Consider the following 12,558-nt stretch of genomic DNA (forward strand, 5'->3'; position numbering starts at 1 on the left):
ATTTCTTTTGGTTGCTATTATAAGTAAAAAAAAATATAAACAAGTCTTACACAAGACAAACCATACCTTATTGTCTGCATAAGCTGGAACATTTTGTTCCATATGTAGCCATAGCAGCCACAACCACTCAATTGGACTTCTTCCAGAACAAACCTGAGCCAAAGACGGGTCTTCAAAGCTAATTAGATAGCCTAGCGCACCACTCTAGGAGGAGAGGAATAATGGGATCACATCGAACAGAGTCTTAAGGGTTGCTTGGCCCTTCCACCCACTCCACAGATACTGCCTGGAGTGCGTGCAGCTGCGTACAAACCCCTCCACTCTTTCTGTTTACTTTAATAATCATGGGGTACAATGGGTGCTAATGTCCGTCTTTGTTTCTCTGCCAGCACCTACACAAATGTCTGAACAACACCATTTGGAGCAAAAACATGGGATTCATTATGAGAACACAAAAAAGACACCCTGAACATTAGATTAACATAAGAATACAGGGGGTCCTAATGGGCATGAATACACTGAACAATAACAAGGGTTCTTTAATTTAATTATTTACTTTTATTGCCACTCAAGATTCCATTAGCGCTATCGAGATAATGCTAATTTGGTGCGTGCGCTGCAAGGTGCATAGATATCTGAGGGGGTTTATTTGTTGGGTGTTTTTTGTTTTCGTCTTGAAAATTTGGCCCAACATGTGAATAACCAATTAGTTCGTTCAATAAGATGGAGCCTTCAAGTCTTTGTTTTCATTCAGATGAAAGATATTCCATTAGAAATAGGCAAATAGATATTTGTTTTTATTAAACCACATCAGAGGGATCATTTACCTAAATTATTCTGGTTTTTTTTGTAACAAGCTTAGTCCAGTTTAGGGTGATCTTAGTGGTGTGAGTTTAAGATTTTGATCAAACACTAAGTCATAACTTTGAGATGATAGCATTTTGTCCCAACCAATGGAATATTAGGGAACATATTAATGGCCCACGGTAATATGACATCTCAAATTGTAAATAAAACATTGGTAATTGGCTGGGTGTTGTGGACCCAAGATTTAAAAATGGAAAAGGTATTTCCTGATTATACCATGGCTGCCATAACTCATGTCCCTAACAAGAACGTTTGATTAAATACAAATATATGTTTTGGTCCATAATGACCCTTTGCTGACAAATGATCCAATGATACTTAGAAATTCTGTTTAAATCTTTTTTCTCATCTCTCAAACCGTCAACCTGGAATGATATGAATGTAAAGTATGAGCACTTGTTTGAATCTTACACCACAAATTAATTTCACAATTATGCACACCATTTCGGACTTTGATTTTATATGAGACTTCTGTATGATTTGCTACAATACAGACTGCATTTTGATTACCAGTAAGTTTGAATAAGGATGGAGAACAATTTCCAAATAATACATTTTGGAAAGGGGACAAACGCCTTTGAACCTGATTTCTCATATGGCAGTCCAACAGCAAATGGACCAAATCAATGGGATAAAAGCACTTTATGAAAAAGTGGCAACACTCCAACCATTATTACAACTGAAAACACCCAGATGCCACATCAAACATCATGATAAGCACACAGCCAGAAGGACTTCAGCAACTGTAGCTTATGTAATGACACTGAATAGTGTGGGTCAACTAGAGAGAATGATACAGTCGTGTAATTAAGTGTTCATTTAGGTTGTGTAGTTAATTTCATGATTGGGTCACATTTTACACAGGTGATCCTCATAGGTTATATGTGTCTATTGTTCCTTACTTGGAAAGTACAGAGGACTAAAATAAAACCTTGTGTCCATCTGTGACCAGCTTGTAAATCCTCAAGGCGTAAATGGGCGATAGCTAAGTTTGATTACCAGAAGGTGAGACCAAGGTCGACACCTGCTCATCTGCTGATTTAGTGAACTTCATCCCTAACTGACAACCTATAGCGGAGTCCTCATAAGTCTCTCCCGTCATAAACACACTTTGAGACTCAATCGGCAACATCCCCTCACTGCCGCTCTATTGCAGTGCTTGCATAAGTAATGCTCTGCATGCATATTCAAGGCTTGTCAATTTCTTTTTACGGTTTGTCTCACAAAGCAAGCCAACGTGAACGGCTGGCTGCATCTGGCGCTATTCTTCCTCCCCTTACGCCGCCTTTGATATGGAACCGGCAAGGTCTCCTTCCTTTCTTCCTCGTTTGTGTTTTGTTGTCATACCAGAAGATTAATTCTGGAGGGTAGAATGGCGACGCGGAGATACAGTCCCCCCTTGGCGCTGCCGGCAGAGACGATGCGGTCCTGCAGCTGGGTGGGGGTGAAAGGTCAAAGTATTCATGGGTGGGGAAATTGGGTCAGCCGGGATATGGGGCCGCTCTCAAGTGTTTGTGCTCAGAGCCTGGATCGCAGTGATTCGGCGATCATTTCTGGGGATATTGGGCAATGGCGTGAAACAATACACGCTACACCTGAGGCTTTTCACTGGGGTTTATTTAGGTTATCTTTTGTCTCCCTCCAAAAGTATCCAGGCAGCTCCTTCACTCCCCCAGTGTCCCACTGCCGCACGCCTAACTAAGATGGCTGCTCAGCAAACTGACTGAATAACAGAAAGGATGGGGACACAGTTGTGTTTGCGGCAGTCAAGGCTGGCCCGACACAAAAAACAAACTAAACATTTGTTTAGGGCTCTGCGATTGGGTCGGGCAAAGATAAAAAACTTTTGTAAAAATGAATAAATAAATTACATTGGGCCCCATACACTATTTTTGTTAATAGCCCCAAAAACCCTAGGGCCGGCCCTAAAAAATTATAATCTCTGAACAGTCATTAATCTCTCTTCAGACAACACTTTTGTACTATATCTTCCATAGCTCAGTCATGTTCCATTGGGAAATGCACTTTCACCATCAGACTCACCTATAATTGATTTTGCCGGTGCATTCCATATCAAAGTTTTGGATCAACCACTCGAGCTGGTGCTTATCCAGAAGTATGCCAGCTTGCTGTAAGACATGACAGAATGGTAAAACATGCGATCATTGTAATGAACCATAACCTCTGTTCAGCAGTCTTTTGATTTTATGCCACGACTTTGACGTGAAAGGTCCTATTGCAATGTTGCACAATTCTTTGCGTACACAAGTACGTAAGAACCGTCTATAGGTCCATCAACAATGAAGGACAACGTATGTGGAACCCATCAAACCAATTAGTTGTGCTTTTATTATAGAAGTGTGTGGTTTATGGATTACAGTTTCATACCTGTGCAGCTTTCCTAAAGTCCGAGTCAGACACCTGCATTGTTCCCTCCTTATCCAACGTCTGGAAGAAATCCATAAAACTTTCCTTCCTCTCATCCAGGTAGCCCTACAAAATACACATTTCATGGGGATAATCTATTGTTTATATTTAGATATCAGTTGTTTTTATTAGTTTGATTCATTTTAAATAGCATCACGCCAAATGGATGGCGATGTCAGCTTCAGTCTCACTACCAAGCTTAGAAACTAGTCTTTAGAAGTCAAAGCTTTTGGTGTGTGCATTGTGTTAAAACGGAGGGCTAAAAGCAAATAAGTCTTTAATGTGAACACAACCCTGACCTGGAAGATGTTGAGGGCATCTGAGGGCTTCTTATTCCTGGTAATGGATCCACTCACTCCCTGGTACTGGACCACCAGAGTGGAGTGGTCCTGAAGGATCGTGTCTAGCAGCTCCACAAACTGCTCATTCACCAGCACAGTCTACACACACACAAATACAGTGCATGTGTGCACACAGGAACACGTGTAGTTCATAGTACCATCACCCACACACACACAATATGGGCATTGCACAGACACACAAATCAACTTCCCGGTACAGAAATGAAAGGGAATGTGCTCACTGAGATGTTAACCTCCTCCAGGGCTGATTTGGGGTTGTTCTTCATGGAGGTGAGCAAAGCCAAAGCTCCAACTTTTGTTATGGGATTAGAAGCCATCTTCAGAGGGGGAAAACATACAATCATGGAGGGGGGAGAAAAAAAACTATGTGAAATCGAAAGAGTTCTGAAACACACAAAGCTCTCACCTTCCTGATATTACAATGAAATACTCGCAATTGTAATTCTATTATCCCATCCAATCACACATCAGTTTCAGGTATTGAGACAATACTGTCAGCTAGGCCTTTCCACATTCCACAATCCAACTCATGCTGTGGTTCCCTCCACCCACACCAAATGACCCAGCCACCCATGTCAGTCCAGACCCACCCACCCACCCACCCACCCGTAAGACCCTGAGGCTGTCGTTGGCGGCGAGGCCCTGGAAGAGCACCCGAGTGCCCTCGTCGCTGATGCGGTTGCTGCTGACATCCAGCAGCACCAGAGTGTTGTTGTGGTGCAAGGCCTCGCCCAGAGCTTGGGCCCCGACATTGCCAAAGCCGTTGTAGGACAAGTCCAGCTGCTTCAGGGTCATGTTCACCTGGAGCAGAGGGGGGGTGGGGTCAAAGGTCAAATGTGAGGAGAGCAGCAGGCAAGTGACTGAGGAACCTCAGTGTTTGAGCAGGCATGAGTGTTGGTGTCTTACCTTCAGACCAGCACACAGGGCCACAGCTCCACTCATCCTCAGGTGGTTCCAGCTCAGGTCCAGTGTCTCTATTCCCTCATTGTTGCCTGAGAGACAACTTTCATCAAAAAACTGAAATCCAGTAACTGAAATCGCCACAAATTGCTGTCCACAGAATGTATATATGGACATGGGCTTTGAGTTGTGATGTATTAAGCAGCGTGACCACCTCTCCTAGCATCTATTCTATTTTCTGTAACATGACATGATTTACTTTGTGGCATTGGTGGAGGGATCCATTTGGTAAATGGAAACGTGAGGTAAACCAAACAAATTGTCATACTCATTTAGAAACTGAATTGAGCAAGCAATTATGTATTTGAGAGGAAACCATTACAAACAGATGTTACTCTGGACCACAGTGAGCAGCCATCTTACCCAACATCTGTCCAAGATAATGTCCTCCCTTTTCACACAACTGGTTGTGACTCAGGACCAATTCCTTCACCCTGTAGTTGTTCTAGTGAGAAATAAATTGTAGCAGGGTGGTTACTTAACAATTGGGTATGAGCTTGAAATTAGTTTGAATCCTCTGATATCAATCAATAAGTGGCTCAATCTGAGAGGAAACTTCCTTTTGTGCTGATTTAAAATGGAAAATAACTTACAGAGGTGTATAGCCACGCTAGTGTCTACAGTGTTTATAAGTGCTGCAACACTAAAATTGACTCACAGCAAAAGCTTCTGCAAATGTTCTGGCATCTTCATCTACAAACCCGTTTCCTGGTGTGCAGGGAGGAGCGATAGCTTGAGGAATCATTCTTCAGTTTTTAAGTTTTAGTCCAGATCTTGCACTTATTATCAACTCACCTGACATTTTCAGTGATTTGATGGAAACATTTTCTGCCAGCAATTTGGTAATGCATTTAACTCCCTTTGACTGAAGATGGTTGTTGGACAGATTCTGGAACAATGAATTTTAATACATTGTTAGAGCATACTGACATATTTGTTGCCATCTAGTGGAGTAAATAAAGATGACTGCATTACACAAAAACCTATTGACTTCTAAACATAACCAACCTGAGAACAATGTAGTTAATTTCATTCATGTTGATTATTCAAATCAATATCCAAAGTGTATAACAAATGCCTAGTATGCAGGATGAATACTGGGAAAATTAAATGCTTTCTATTTCGTCCCCCAATATGAATGTGTAAAACAATGTAAAGGCATGTTACCACACTCTGGATGGTGAAGTTCTCATTCAGCATCTCCATGAGGTAGTGTGTTCCCTCTGCCTGCAGGAAGTTATCCTCCAGCTCCAGATGGATGACATCAAGGTCAGACTGGAAGGACACAACAAGGTCACTTTGGCAACCAGTCCAACCAACGCTGAAAGCTCGGATAAGGTTGCTGTAGCTTAGGTTGATCTCAGGAAATGAAACCATGATCATCCTACCAGTTATATCTACTTATATATCCAGTTATGTACAGTATACACTTTTGTTTTATTTTTTTATCGAACTAAACATTTTACTGCCCCAAGTACTGGCCATTAAATACCTTCTACCAATCAGATGACCACAGCTTAGTCCACTTGTACCTTTATCACTAATTTAACATGCCACTCAGTGGCATTTTCCATGCGAGAAGGAACCCAAACCCCATTAGCTTAAATGTTCTAGTGGCCCCCTACCACCAGGGCGATAGCCAGGGCTTTGGCCCCCAGGGGTCCCAAGCCATGGTGGTTCATTTTGAGGGTGGAGTTGCCCAGCCGGCGCATGTAGAAGGAGGCAGGCACCGCACCACACAGCTGGCAGGCCTGGAGGTAGAGCTCAGTGGGAGTGACCCGTCTGGCCCTCTGGTCTGTATCTGAAGAAGAGAAGAAGATAGAGGTTGAGGGCAGTTAAAATAAGCTTGGTTCAAGGGCTCTGACTGTACCTTACAGTTCATCATTCCACAGAGTAAAATGTTGTGTTGATTTAAGTTGGAGGAAATTGCATTTTTTGATTAATTGTATTTTTGCTATCCTATAGGATCTACTCATAAATTAAGTCAAGCTATCTTAGCGTAACAATGCTTAAGACAAAACAAGTGTCCAGAAGGAACATATTTAAATTTACAAGATCACCACTTGGTTTACAGGCTGGTCTTCTATGGTATCATATATTGACAGTTACATTCAATTATAAATGCACTTAGTTTCATGGAATGTGTCAGTTTCATGGTACCATCAGGTTCCAGGTCAGTGTCCCATTCAGCATCACTGTCGATCTCCTCCACTTGGGTTGAAGCAGGGCTGTCCTCCTGCTCCGTGACCTCTGGGGACAGGTCTGATGGTGCTGTTGTCTCCTCTTCTCCCTCACTGGTTTGTACCTCCTCGTCGTCAGACATTGCACTGACCTTCAGAACCTTCCTGAAACCTCACTGAAAACAAGCAACCACAGGGACTTAGGGTTGGTAAGCCAACACGTGGAACTAAATGAATTTGCATGCAAATGTAAATCAATAGTATAAATTGGTATGAAACTATGAAAAATCACTAAAATGTCAATTTTAAAGCTGTGATACCTAGGTAGTTTCTAGGTAGATAGTGACAAGTAGTTCTAAATCATTTTGGAACGCAAGTTATTGAGTAACAATGAAACAATAGAACCATATTGAAGCATCACAAAAGCCTTTTCTTTTACATGTGTTAAAAGTCTACTCCACACCTCCCCCCCACCCTGAGTGCCCACTAATGTCAGTCGACTCATCTCATCCAACGACAAGGAAAATTAGTTGGACTTTTACACAGCACCCCTGGTGGGAAATACTACTAGATAGCCTACAGTTCTGCCTGTGTAACATGCAGTTAATGTTACTGTAATACCGACGACCAAACACAACCCTTTCTTAATTTGCTTGTAATTTTTATTTTTCATGATTTGGTCAATCAAATCAAAAGGGAATATTTTACTGCCATTTTTATGTCGTTTCCTTCCATTTCTTGATCCACAACATCAATGCTGTCCCACAAAAAGCTTACTTTGACTTCTGACCAGAATCAACTTACCTTTCTGATCCTGCAGACGTTTGATGTTGGTTTTTTGGTACATATTGATCATAGCACTTACATACCAGGTATTGCACAGAAACATTTCCCTGCATTAAATTGCAGCTGGCTCTTAGGTCACTTGAATTTTCAGTATTCACTTCAAGGCTGGGACATTTGTTGGGCAAAATCAACCTGAGGGATGGTTCCCAGCAGAGCCACAGCTCTGACTACACTTACCCTTTTCCCCCCCAAAGACAAAATGGTGGCGAGATGTGGATTATATAAAATGTACAGGAAGGGACTCTTGGATGTTGCTGACAGGAGGAGCCCACCTCTTGATGTGCTCTATGCTTTACCTTTTGCTCTACTGACCCAACTTACAGGACACCTCAAATACAGGTCAGGTTCCAAACACCAATACACTTGACTAAAACATGACAAACAGCAGATGCTTTTCCAAAAACTTTATTGACACCTCATTTCTTGGCTTTGAAGTACTCCTCAATGACATCCTTGGCTTGAGACTCCTTGCCATAGTCCTGCACACAAGAGGAAATGACATTAATATTGTCCTCGGTGATAAACACGGTGATACACTGCAGAAGCTGAACACTTAGTCTAAGATGAAACACCTTCATGCCATTATATCAATAAAAAAACAACAACACTCAAATGGGAAATTCAATCTCAGGTAAAGGTCAGTTCTTATCAATTAGTCAATGTAGCCATTATTTGGGACCCCAGACACCAGTGATGGGTGGCGGGGCTCGTACTCTGGCTTACAATCTTGCCAAGTGTTAATCAACAGCAGCTGCTGGCACGGACAGCCAGCACCTGCACTCGACTGGCAACACAAACTCAACTGCCCTCAAGGGAGGTGATCTCCCACCCCCCCTGATCTCCCACCCCCCCCCCTGATCTGTGACTTAACTCACTCAACAACCCTTCTACGCCAAATCTGACAGTTAGATAAACAGGTTGAACATTAACCATGAAATAGTCCCAAGATCAAATAAACTTGATACCACGAGTGTCCCAGCTCTTAGGGCGAGAAATGTACCTTTATCACGACACAGCTGCAGCCCACAACCTTACGGGGTTTGCCCTCGCGGTCAATCTTGCAAAGACCGACCCATTCGCCAAGCTTCTTGTTGTCATCAACCTGGTCCAAGACAAGTGAGAAAATTCTTGAGAAAAATCATTTAAAGTAGTAAAGTCAAATTTTACAAGTCATCTGTATCTCAGACAATGAATTGGGTAACGATGGCAGTATCCTCATAATATTCAGTAGAGGGAGCCAAAATAATCATCACTGATACAGAACTAAAACCTTCTCATAGAAAATCCCAATGTCCCAAAACAGCAGACAGTGCAACATCGATTTCAGCAGCAGAAGTGCAAATGGATCTATGCGTACTTTGTTGTTAGAATTCAATAATCAAAATCAAGCCCCATTTTTATGCGCCTAACATCCCTTAGACCAGAAAGACACCCATAATTAATTTACCTTGATGAGGTTGATCTGATGCTCGGCACAAAGGGCTTCCACCAGCTTCACGTACATGGGCTCATCACAGTTGGCCGCAAGGACGCAGAGATGAGCCTGGCGCCTGAGGAGGGGACCCATTGTTAGAAACTACACCAACAGGTCACAAAAAAAAATACATCATCTGCTTTAATAAGGCGCATCATAGTATCTCAGACATTTATTGGGTAACGATGGCGATTCTCCTCACGGGATTCAGTAGAGGGAGCCAAACTAGCATCACTGATACTATAAAACAAGTTTAACTTGGGTAAAAAAAAAGTCAGGCTGCTCACTTGTCCAGTGCCTTGGCTGCCTCGCGAATACCGCGAGCCAGACCATCGTGGATGAGTGCGGTCTTGAGCACTTCTGGGAGTGCGGTGTTGACATCCATCACACCTCCGGCTGCGACGCTGGAGGAGCAACGAGAGAATTGTCAGCGTGCATGCTAAATCCTGGATCACGCGTGTGGGGGAGTAAAGAGGTTATCCTTAGGCGTGTCAGACAAGGAGTCTCACTCATGGAGAGTGAAGGGGTATCCGACTAAAGAAAGTAAGTCATCATTCATACGCCGAACATGTTTAAGTGTGCTAGTTAACCCGGTGCACATGGATTCGCTGACTATATAAACATTACTGATCTGGAACTAAGTCTTACTACACAAAACCAAGTCCCGGTATCCAACTACTTAACGTTTAACATACTGAAACTTAACAGCTAGATTAACTTTAGCCACATAACGTGGTGTAAGGTAGATAGCCATCGATGTATAATCAAAAGAGTCATGCTCACCCTTCCTCGGCCATTGTAAATTAGCGATGGATGATGAACCTAAACTTCTGAAATAAAGACGAAACACAAAAAATAAATTGTTGTTCATGATAACACGGTCGTTTTTGTGACATTATATCAAAGGATGTTACAAAAATCGCGTAGATTTGATTAGGTGCTGTAGGAACCCACCCAAACCTCCTCTCGGACAGCGGGTAAAGAGGACGTCATACGGTAGCGACATTCATTTAAGACCGAAAGGACCCATACAAACAGAAATACCGGCAACAAATATGCCTGTCAGATAATGAGATAGTTTTGCGTAAATGTAGTAGCTCTATATAATTACCAGACCCATATATAAAGATTGTTATATGGCTCTGATAATTACAAAGTATTGTTTTAACATATATTTACAATAAATAGTAATTGAATTGATATTATCTTACATTCATGTTCATTTTAGGACCCCTTAGCCTACTTAATTTAGGGCCGCAAGGATGCGCTATTTCCAAGAATTGACAAATGAACAAGAATAAACTGTTGCGAGATATTTACCTGTTAGTGGGTCATTAACTTTGGCTGTGTGCTCTATAGAAGGTAAATTGTAAACATTTGTCTGGCCTACCCCAGACAATTCTTCCAAGTAGTCTACCTCATGCTAAGTGTGTGTGTGTGTGTGTGTGTGTGTGTGTGTGTGTGTGTGTGTGTGTGTGTGTGTGTGTGTGTGTGTGTGTGTGTGAGTGTGTGTGTGAGAGAGAGAGAGAGAGAGAGAGAGAGAGAGCAACAACATGTGAGTGTTTGTGTGAGAGAAACAGACAGAGAAAGAAAGATAGAAAGAAAGCTATCACCTGAGTGTGTTCACGTATGTGTGTGTGTGTATGTGTCAATATGAGACAGGCCAGCTGATCCATGAAAACCAACAGGAATGGCAGGCAGACAGAAAGGTGTGGCCACCAGGCAAACCATGTCTAAACCTGCATGCTCACTCTGCTGGTGTGCCAAAACCTGCTTTACACTTTAGCTACCCACATTACTTCACTGATACAGAGCACCACTTTCCACTTCTACCTAAGCACAAATACTTGCACACTCGTCTTCTTGGCATTAGTGATACTTTCTTGCACAATTATCATGTCTATCCTAGTGTATTACACCAGTGTCAGCAGCTCAAGAGAGGTATGTGTTTTCTTGCTTTATTCTTTTCCCAGAGACATGGCCAATATGGACACAATTTGTTTGATCTGCGACAATGCTTCTCGTCTATACTGTGGTGTGATAACATTCTTGATAATAGACTTAAGTGCTTTTGCAGCTCTGGTTTGTTAGGTTTTACTTTTTGTTTGACCTTAAAACCTCTGTTTAGTTTACTGCGATATGTGGTTGTTGAATGTGGTGTTTGCTTCTGGGGCCTAGGGAGTATACTGAAAAAGTCGGCCCAGAGATACACAAACCCCAAGTTTCGATCCACACCTGTACTCAATGCTTGGCCGAAAATCTCCCATGAACCTTTACCTCAGGTGAAGAAGCAGCAGAGCAAGATCTTCTCATACCTGGACTCTAAGAAGATCGCATACAAGACCCTGGACATCTCCCAGAGTTCTGAAATCAAGGACGAGATGAGGAAGAAGACAAACAACCCGACTTCCCTGCCCCCGCAGATCTTTCATGGAGACACCTACTGTGGGGTGAGTCCTCTTAGACCCCTGTAACTTCTGCGCCACTGGTAAAGCTACGGTTTGGCTTTCAGCGTTATCCTGTGCTGTGCTCACAGCTGACAGACAAATAGACAGACAAATAGACAGACAGACGACATGCATAAACTGACGCCCACCTTTTCTGAATCAAACTTAGTGCTTCTTAATAGTTCATTGCAAATAATAGTTGTGTGTGATTGTGACGTATCGCCAGTGAATTGATTCACGTCACATGTCTATTTTAAATCATGGTGCTGTTACTGGACATCCTGGTCGACCTTATATATCCGTTTGGATGCGTATGCAAACACGTGCACAACAATTACACGTACACACACCTATTCTGGTGCCCCAAATGTACACACAGATAATGACGCATACTCTCACACACATAACACACCCTCCTCCAACCAATTCACAATACCAAGCAGAGACAATAAATTCTCGCTCAGACAGTGCTGGAATGTCACAACATGACACACCTTTCTCATTAAGTTATCGACATATATGAACGCCGGGGGGTGAAAAAATGTGCTGAATGTGCGGTCTGGCTGGTTATCGTCGCAAGCCTTTGTTTATCTGGGAACTCCCATTTCTATTTATTTGCACTGGAGTCAGTCAGCATCTCAGAACAACTTTTAGATTATGCCTTGTCATTTTGAATTGGTTTAATGCAAAGACCCACTTCATACTGTCTCTACCTACTTCTAGCAACAACATGCAAGTCTTTGAGCACCTGCCTTTTAAAGTTAATCCCCTGTCTCCCTCTCTCTCTCTGTCTGTCTCTCTCTCTCTCACACATCCAATAGGACTACAGTATGTTTGACACTGCACTGGAAGATGAGACAGTAGAGGCCTTCCTCAAGCTCTAACCAAGAAAAGAAACACGCTCACCAACATTGTCTTATTTGAAATGTTTGTTTTATAAATGATAACACAATACATATTAAGTAATAAATACATACAAAGTTGTTTAACTTCGG

General features: G+C 42.3%; 3 protein-coding genes and 3 non-coding genes across 8 annotated transcripts; 1 reads left to right on the plus strand and 5 right to left on the minus strand.

Annotated features, from left to right (window-relative positions):
* Positions 1-1,288: 1,288 nt before the first annotated feature.
* LOC146286798 (leucine-rich repeat-containing protein 74A-like) lies at positions 1,289-7,135 on the minus strand. 3 transcript variants are annotated; one of them, XM_084700324.1, is made up of 14 exons: positions 7,117-7,135; positions 6,777-6,972; positions 6,242-6,417; positions 5,784-5,891; positions 5,412-5,505; positions 5,275-5,324; positions 4,980-5,061; positions 4,563-4,648; positions 4,263-4,457; positions 3,878-3,973; positions 3,594-3,734; positions 3,256-3,360; positions 2,911-2,996; positions 1,289-2,301 (listed from the first exon to the last, which is right to left on the minus strand). In XM_084700324.1, exons 2-14 carry the CDS (start codon positions 6,937-6,939, stop codon positions 2,088-2,090), a joined length of 1,596 nt encoding a protein of 531 aa, XP_084556450.1. In that variant the 5' UTR covers positions 6,940-6,972; positions 7,117-7,135; the 3' UTR covers positions 1,289-2,087. The 3 variants fall into 3 exon arrangements, with proteins under 3 accessions (XP_084556450.1, XP_084556449.1, XP_084556451.1); XM_084700323.1 differs by lacking the exon at positions 7,117-7,135 and having other exon boundaries at positions 6,777-7,106; XM_084700325.1 differs by lacking the exons at positions 1,289-2,301; positions 7,117-7,135 and adding an exon at positions 2,468-2,590 and having other exon boundaries at positions 6,777-7,106.
* Positions 7,136-8,031: 896 nt separating this feature from the next.
* rps12 (ribosomal protein S12) lies at positions 8,032-10,179 on the minus strand. Its single transcript, XM_084700110.1, has 6 exons — positions 10,071-10,179; positions 9,900-9,946; positions 9,404-9,520; positions 9,090-9,192; positions 8,643-8,744; positions 8,032-8,121 (listed from the first exon to the last, which is right to left on the minus strand). The coding sequence occupies exons 2-6, from the start codon at positions 9,911-9,913 to the stop codon at positions 8,059-8,061; spliced, it is 399 nt and encodes a 132-aa protein (XP_084556236.1). The 5' UTR covers positions 9,914-9,946; positions 10,071-10,179; the 3' UTR covers positions 8,032-8,058.
* Positions 8,818-8,902, minus strand: LOC146286800 (small nucleolar RNA SNORD100). The gene has a single exon (XR_014762361.1). It is a non-coding gene; the product is annotated as a small nucleolar RNA SNORD100 (small nucleolar RNA).
* LOC146286801 (small nucleolar RNA SNORD100) lies at positions 9,275-9,358 on the minus strand. The gene has a single exon (XR_014762362.1). It is a non-coding gene; the product is annotated as a small nucleolar RNA SNORD100 (small nucleolar RNA).
* LOC146286802 (small nucleolar RNA SNORD101) lies at positions 9,603-9,677 on the minus strand. Its single transcript, XR_014762357.1, has one exon. It is a non-coding gene; the product is annotated as a small nucleolar RNA SNORD101 (small nucleolar RNA).
* A 701-nt stretch (positions 10,180-10,880) lies between the features above and the next one.
* LOC146286803 (SH3 domain-binding glutamic acid-rich-like protein 3) lies at positions 10,881-12,546 on the plus strand. Its single transcript, XM_084700109.1, has 3 exons — positions 10,881-11,057; positions 11,399-11,566; positions 12,385-12,546. Exons 1-3 carry the CDS (start codon positions 11,013-11,015, stop codon positions 12,445-12,447), a joined length of 276 nt encoding a protein of 91 aa, XP_084556235.1. The 5' UTR covers positions 10,881-11,012; the 3' UTR covers positions 12,448-12,546.
* Positions 12,547-12,558: the final 12 nt, after the last annotated feature.

The sequence above is a fragment of the Hypomesus nipponensis genome, chromosome 6 (genome assembly GCF_054491055.1).
Source record: "Hypomesus nipponensis isolate SF chromosome 6, ASM5449105v1, whole genome shotgun sequence".
Lineage (NCBI taxonomy): Eukaryota > Metazoa > Chordata > Actinopteri > Osmeriformes > Osmeridae > Hypomesus > Hypomesus nipponensis.

What these genes read in the sequence shown, in the direction of transcription:
- LOC146286798 (XM_084700324.1), bottom strand. Translation starts at nt 6,939, where the DNA reads ATGTCTGACGACGAGGAGGTACAAACCAGTGAGGGAGAAGAGGAGACA. An exon ending in CAAATCACTGAAAATGTCAG is followed by an intron (nt 5,325 to 5,411) that starts GTGAGTTGATAA and finishes CCTGCACACCAG; the next exon opens with GAAACGGGTTTGTAGATGAA. An exon ending in CATTTGCAGAAGCTTTTGCT is followed by an intron (nt 5,062 to 5,274) that starts GTGAGTCAATTT and finishes ATTTCTCACTAG; the next exon opens with AACAACTACAGGGTGAAGGA.
- rps12 (XM_084700110.1), bottom strand. An exon ending in GCAGCCAAGGCACTGGACAA is followed by an intron (nt 9,193 to 9,403) that starts GTGAGCAGCCTG and finishes TCCCCTCCTCAG; the next exon opens with GCGCCAGGCTCATCTCTGCG. An exon ending in ATCAGATCAACCTCATCAAG is followed by an intron (nt 8,745 to 9,089) that starts GTAAATTAATTA and finishes GTCTTGGACCAG; the next exon opens with GTTGATGACAACAAGAAGCT.
- LOC146286803 (XM_084700109.1), top strand. Translation starts at nt 11,013, where the DNA reads ATGTCTATCCTAGTGTATTACACCAGTGTCAGCAGCTCAAGAGAG. An exon ending in GTGTCAGCAGCTCAAGAGAG is followed by an intron (nt 11,058 to 11,398) that starts GTATGTGTTTTC and finishes CCTTTACCTCAG; the next exon opens with GTGAAGAAGCAGCAGAGCAA. An exon ending in ATGGAGACACCTACTGTGGG is followed by an intron (nt 11,567 to 12,384) that starts GTGAGTCCTCTT and finishes CACATCCAATAG; the next exon opens with GACTACAGTATGTTTGACAC.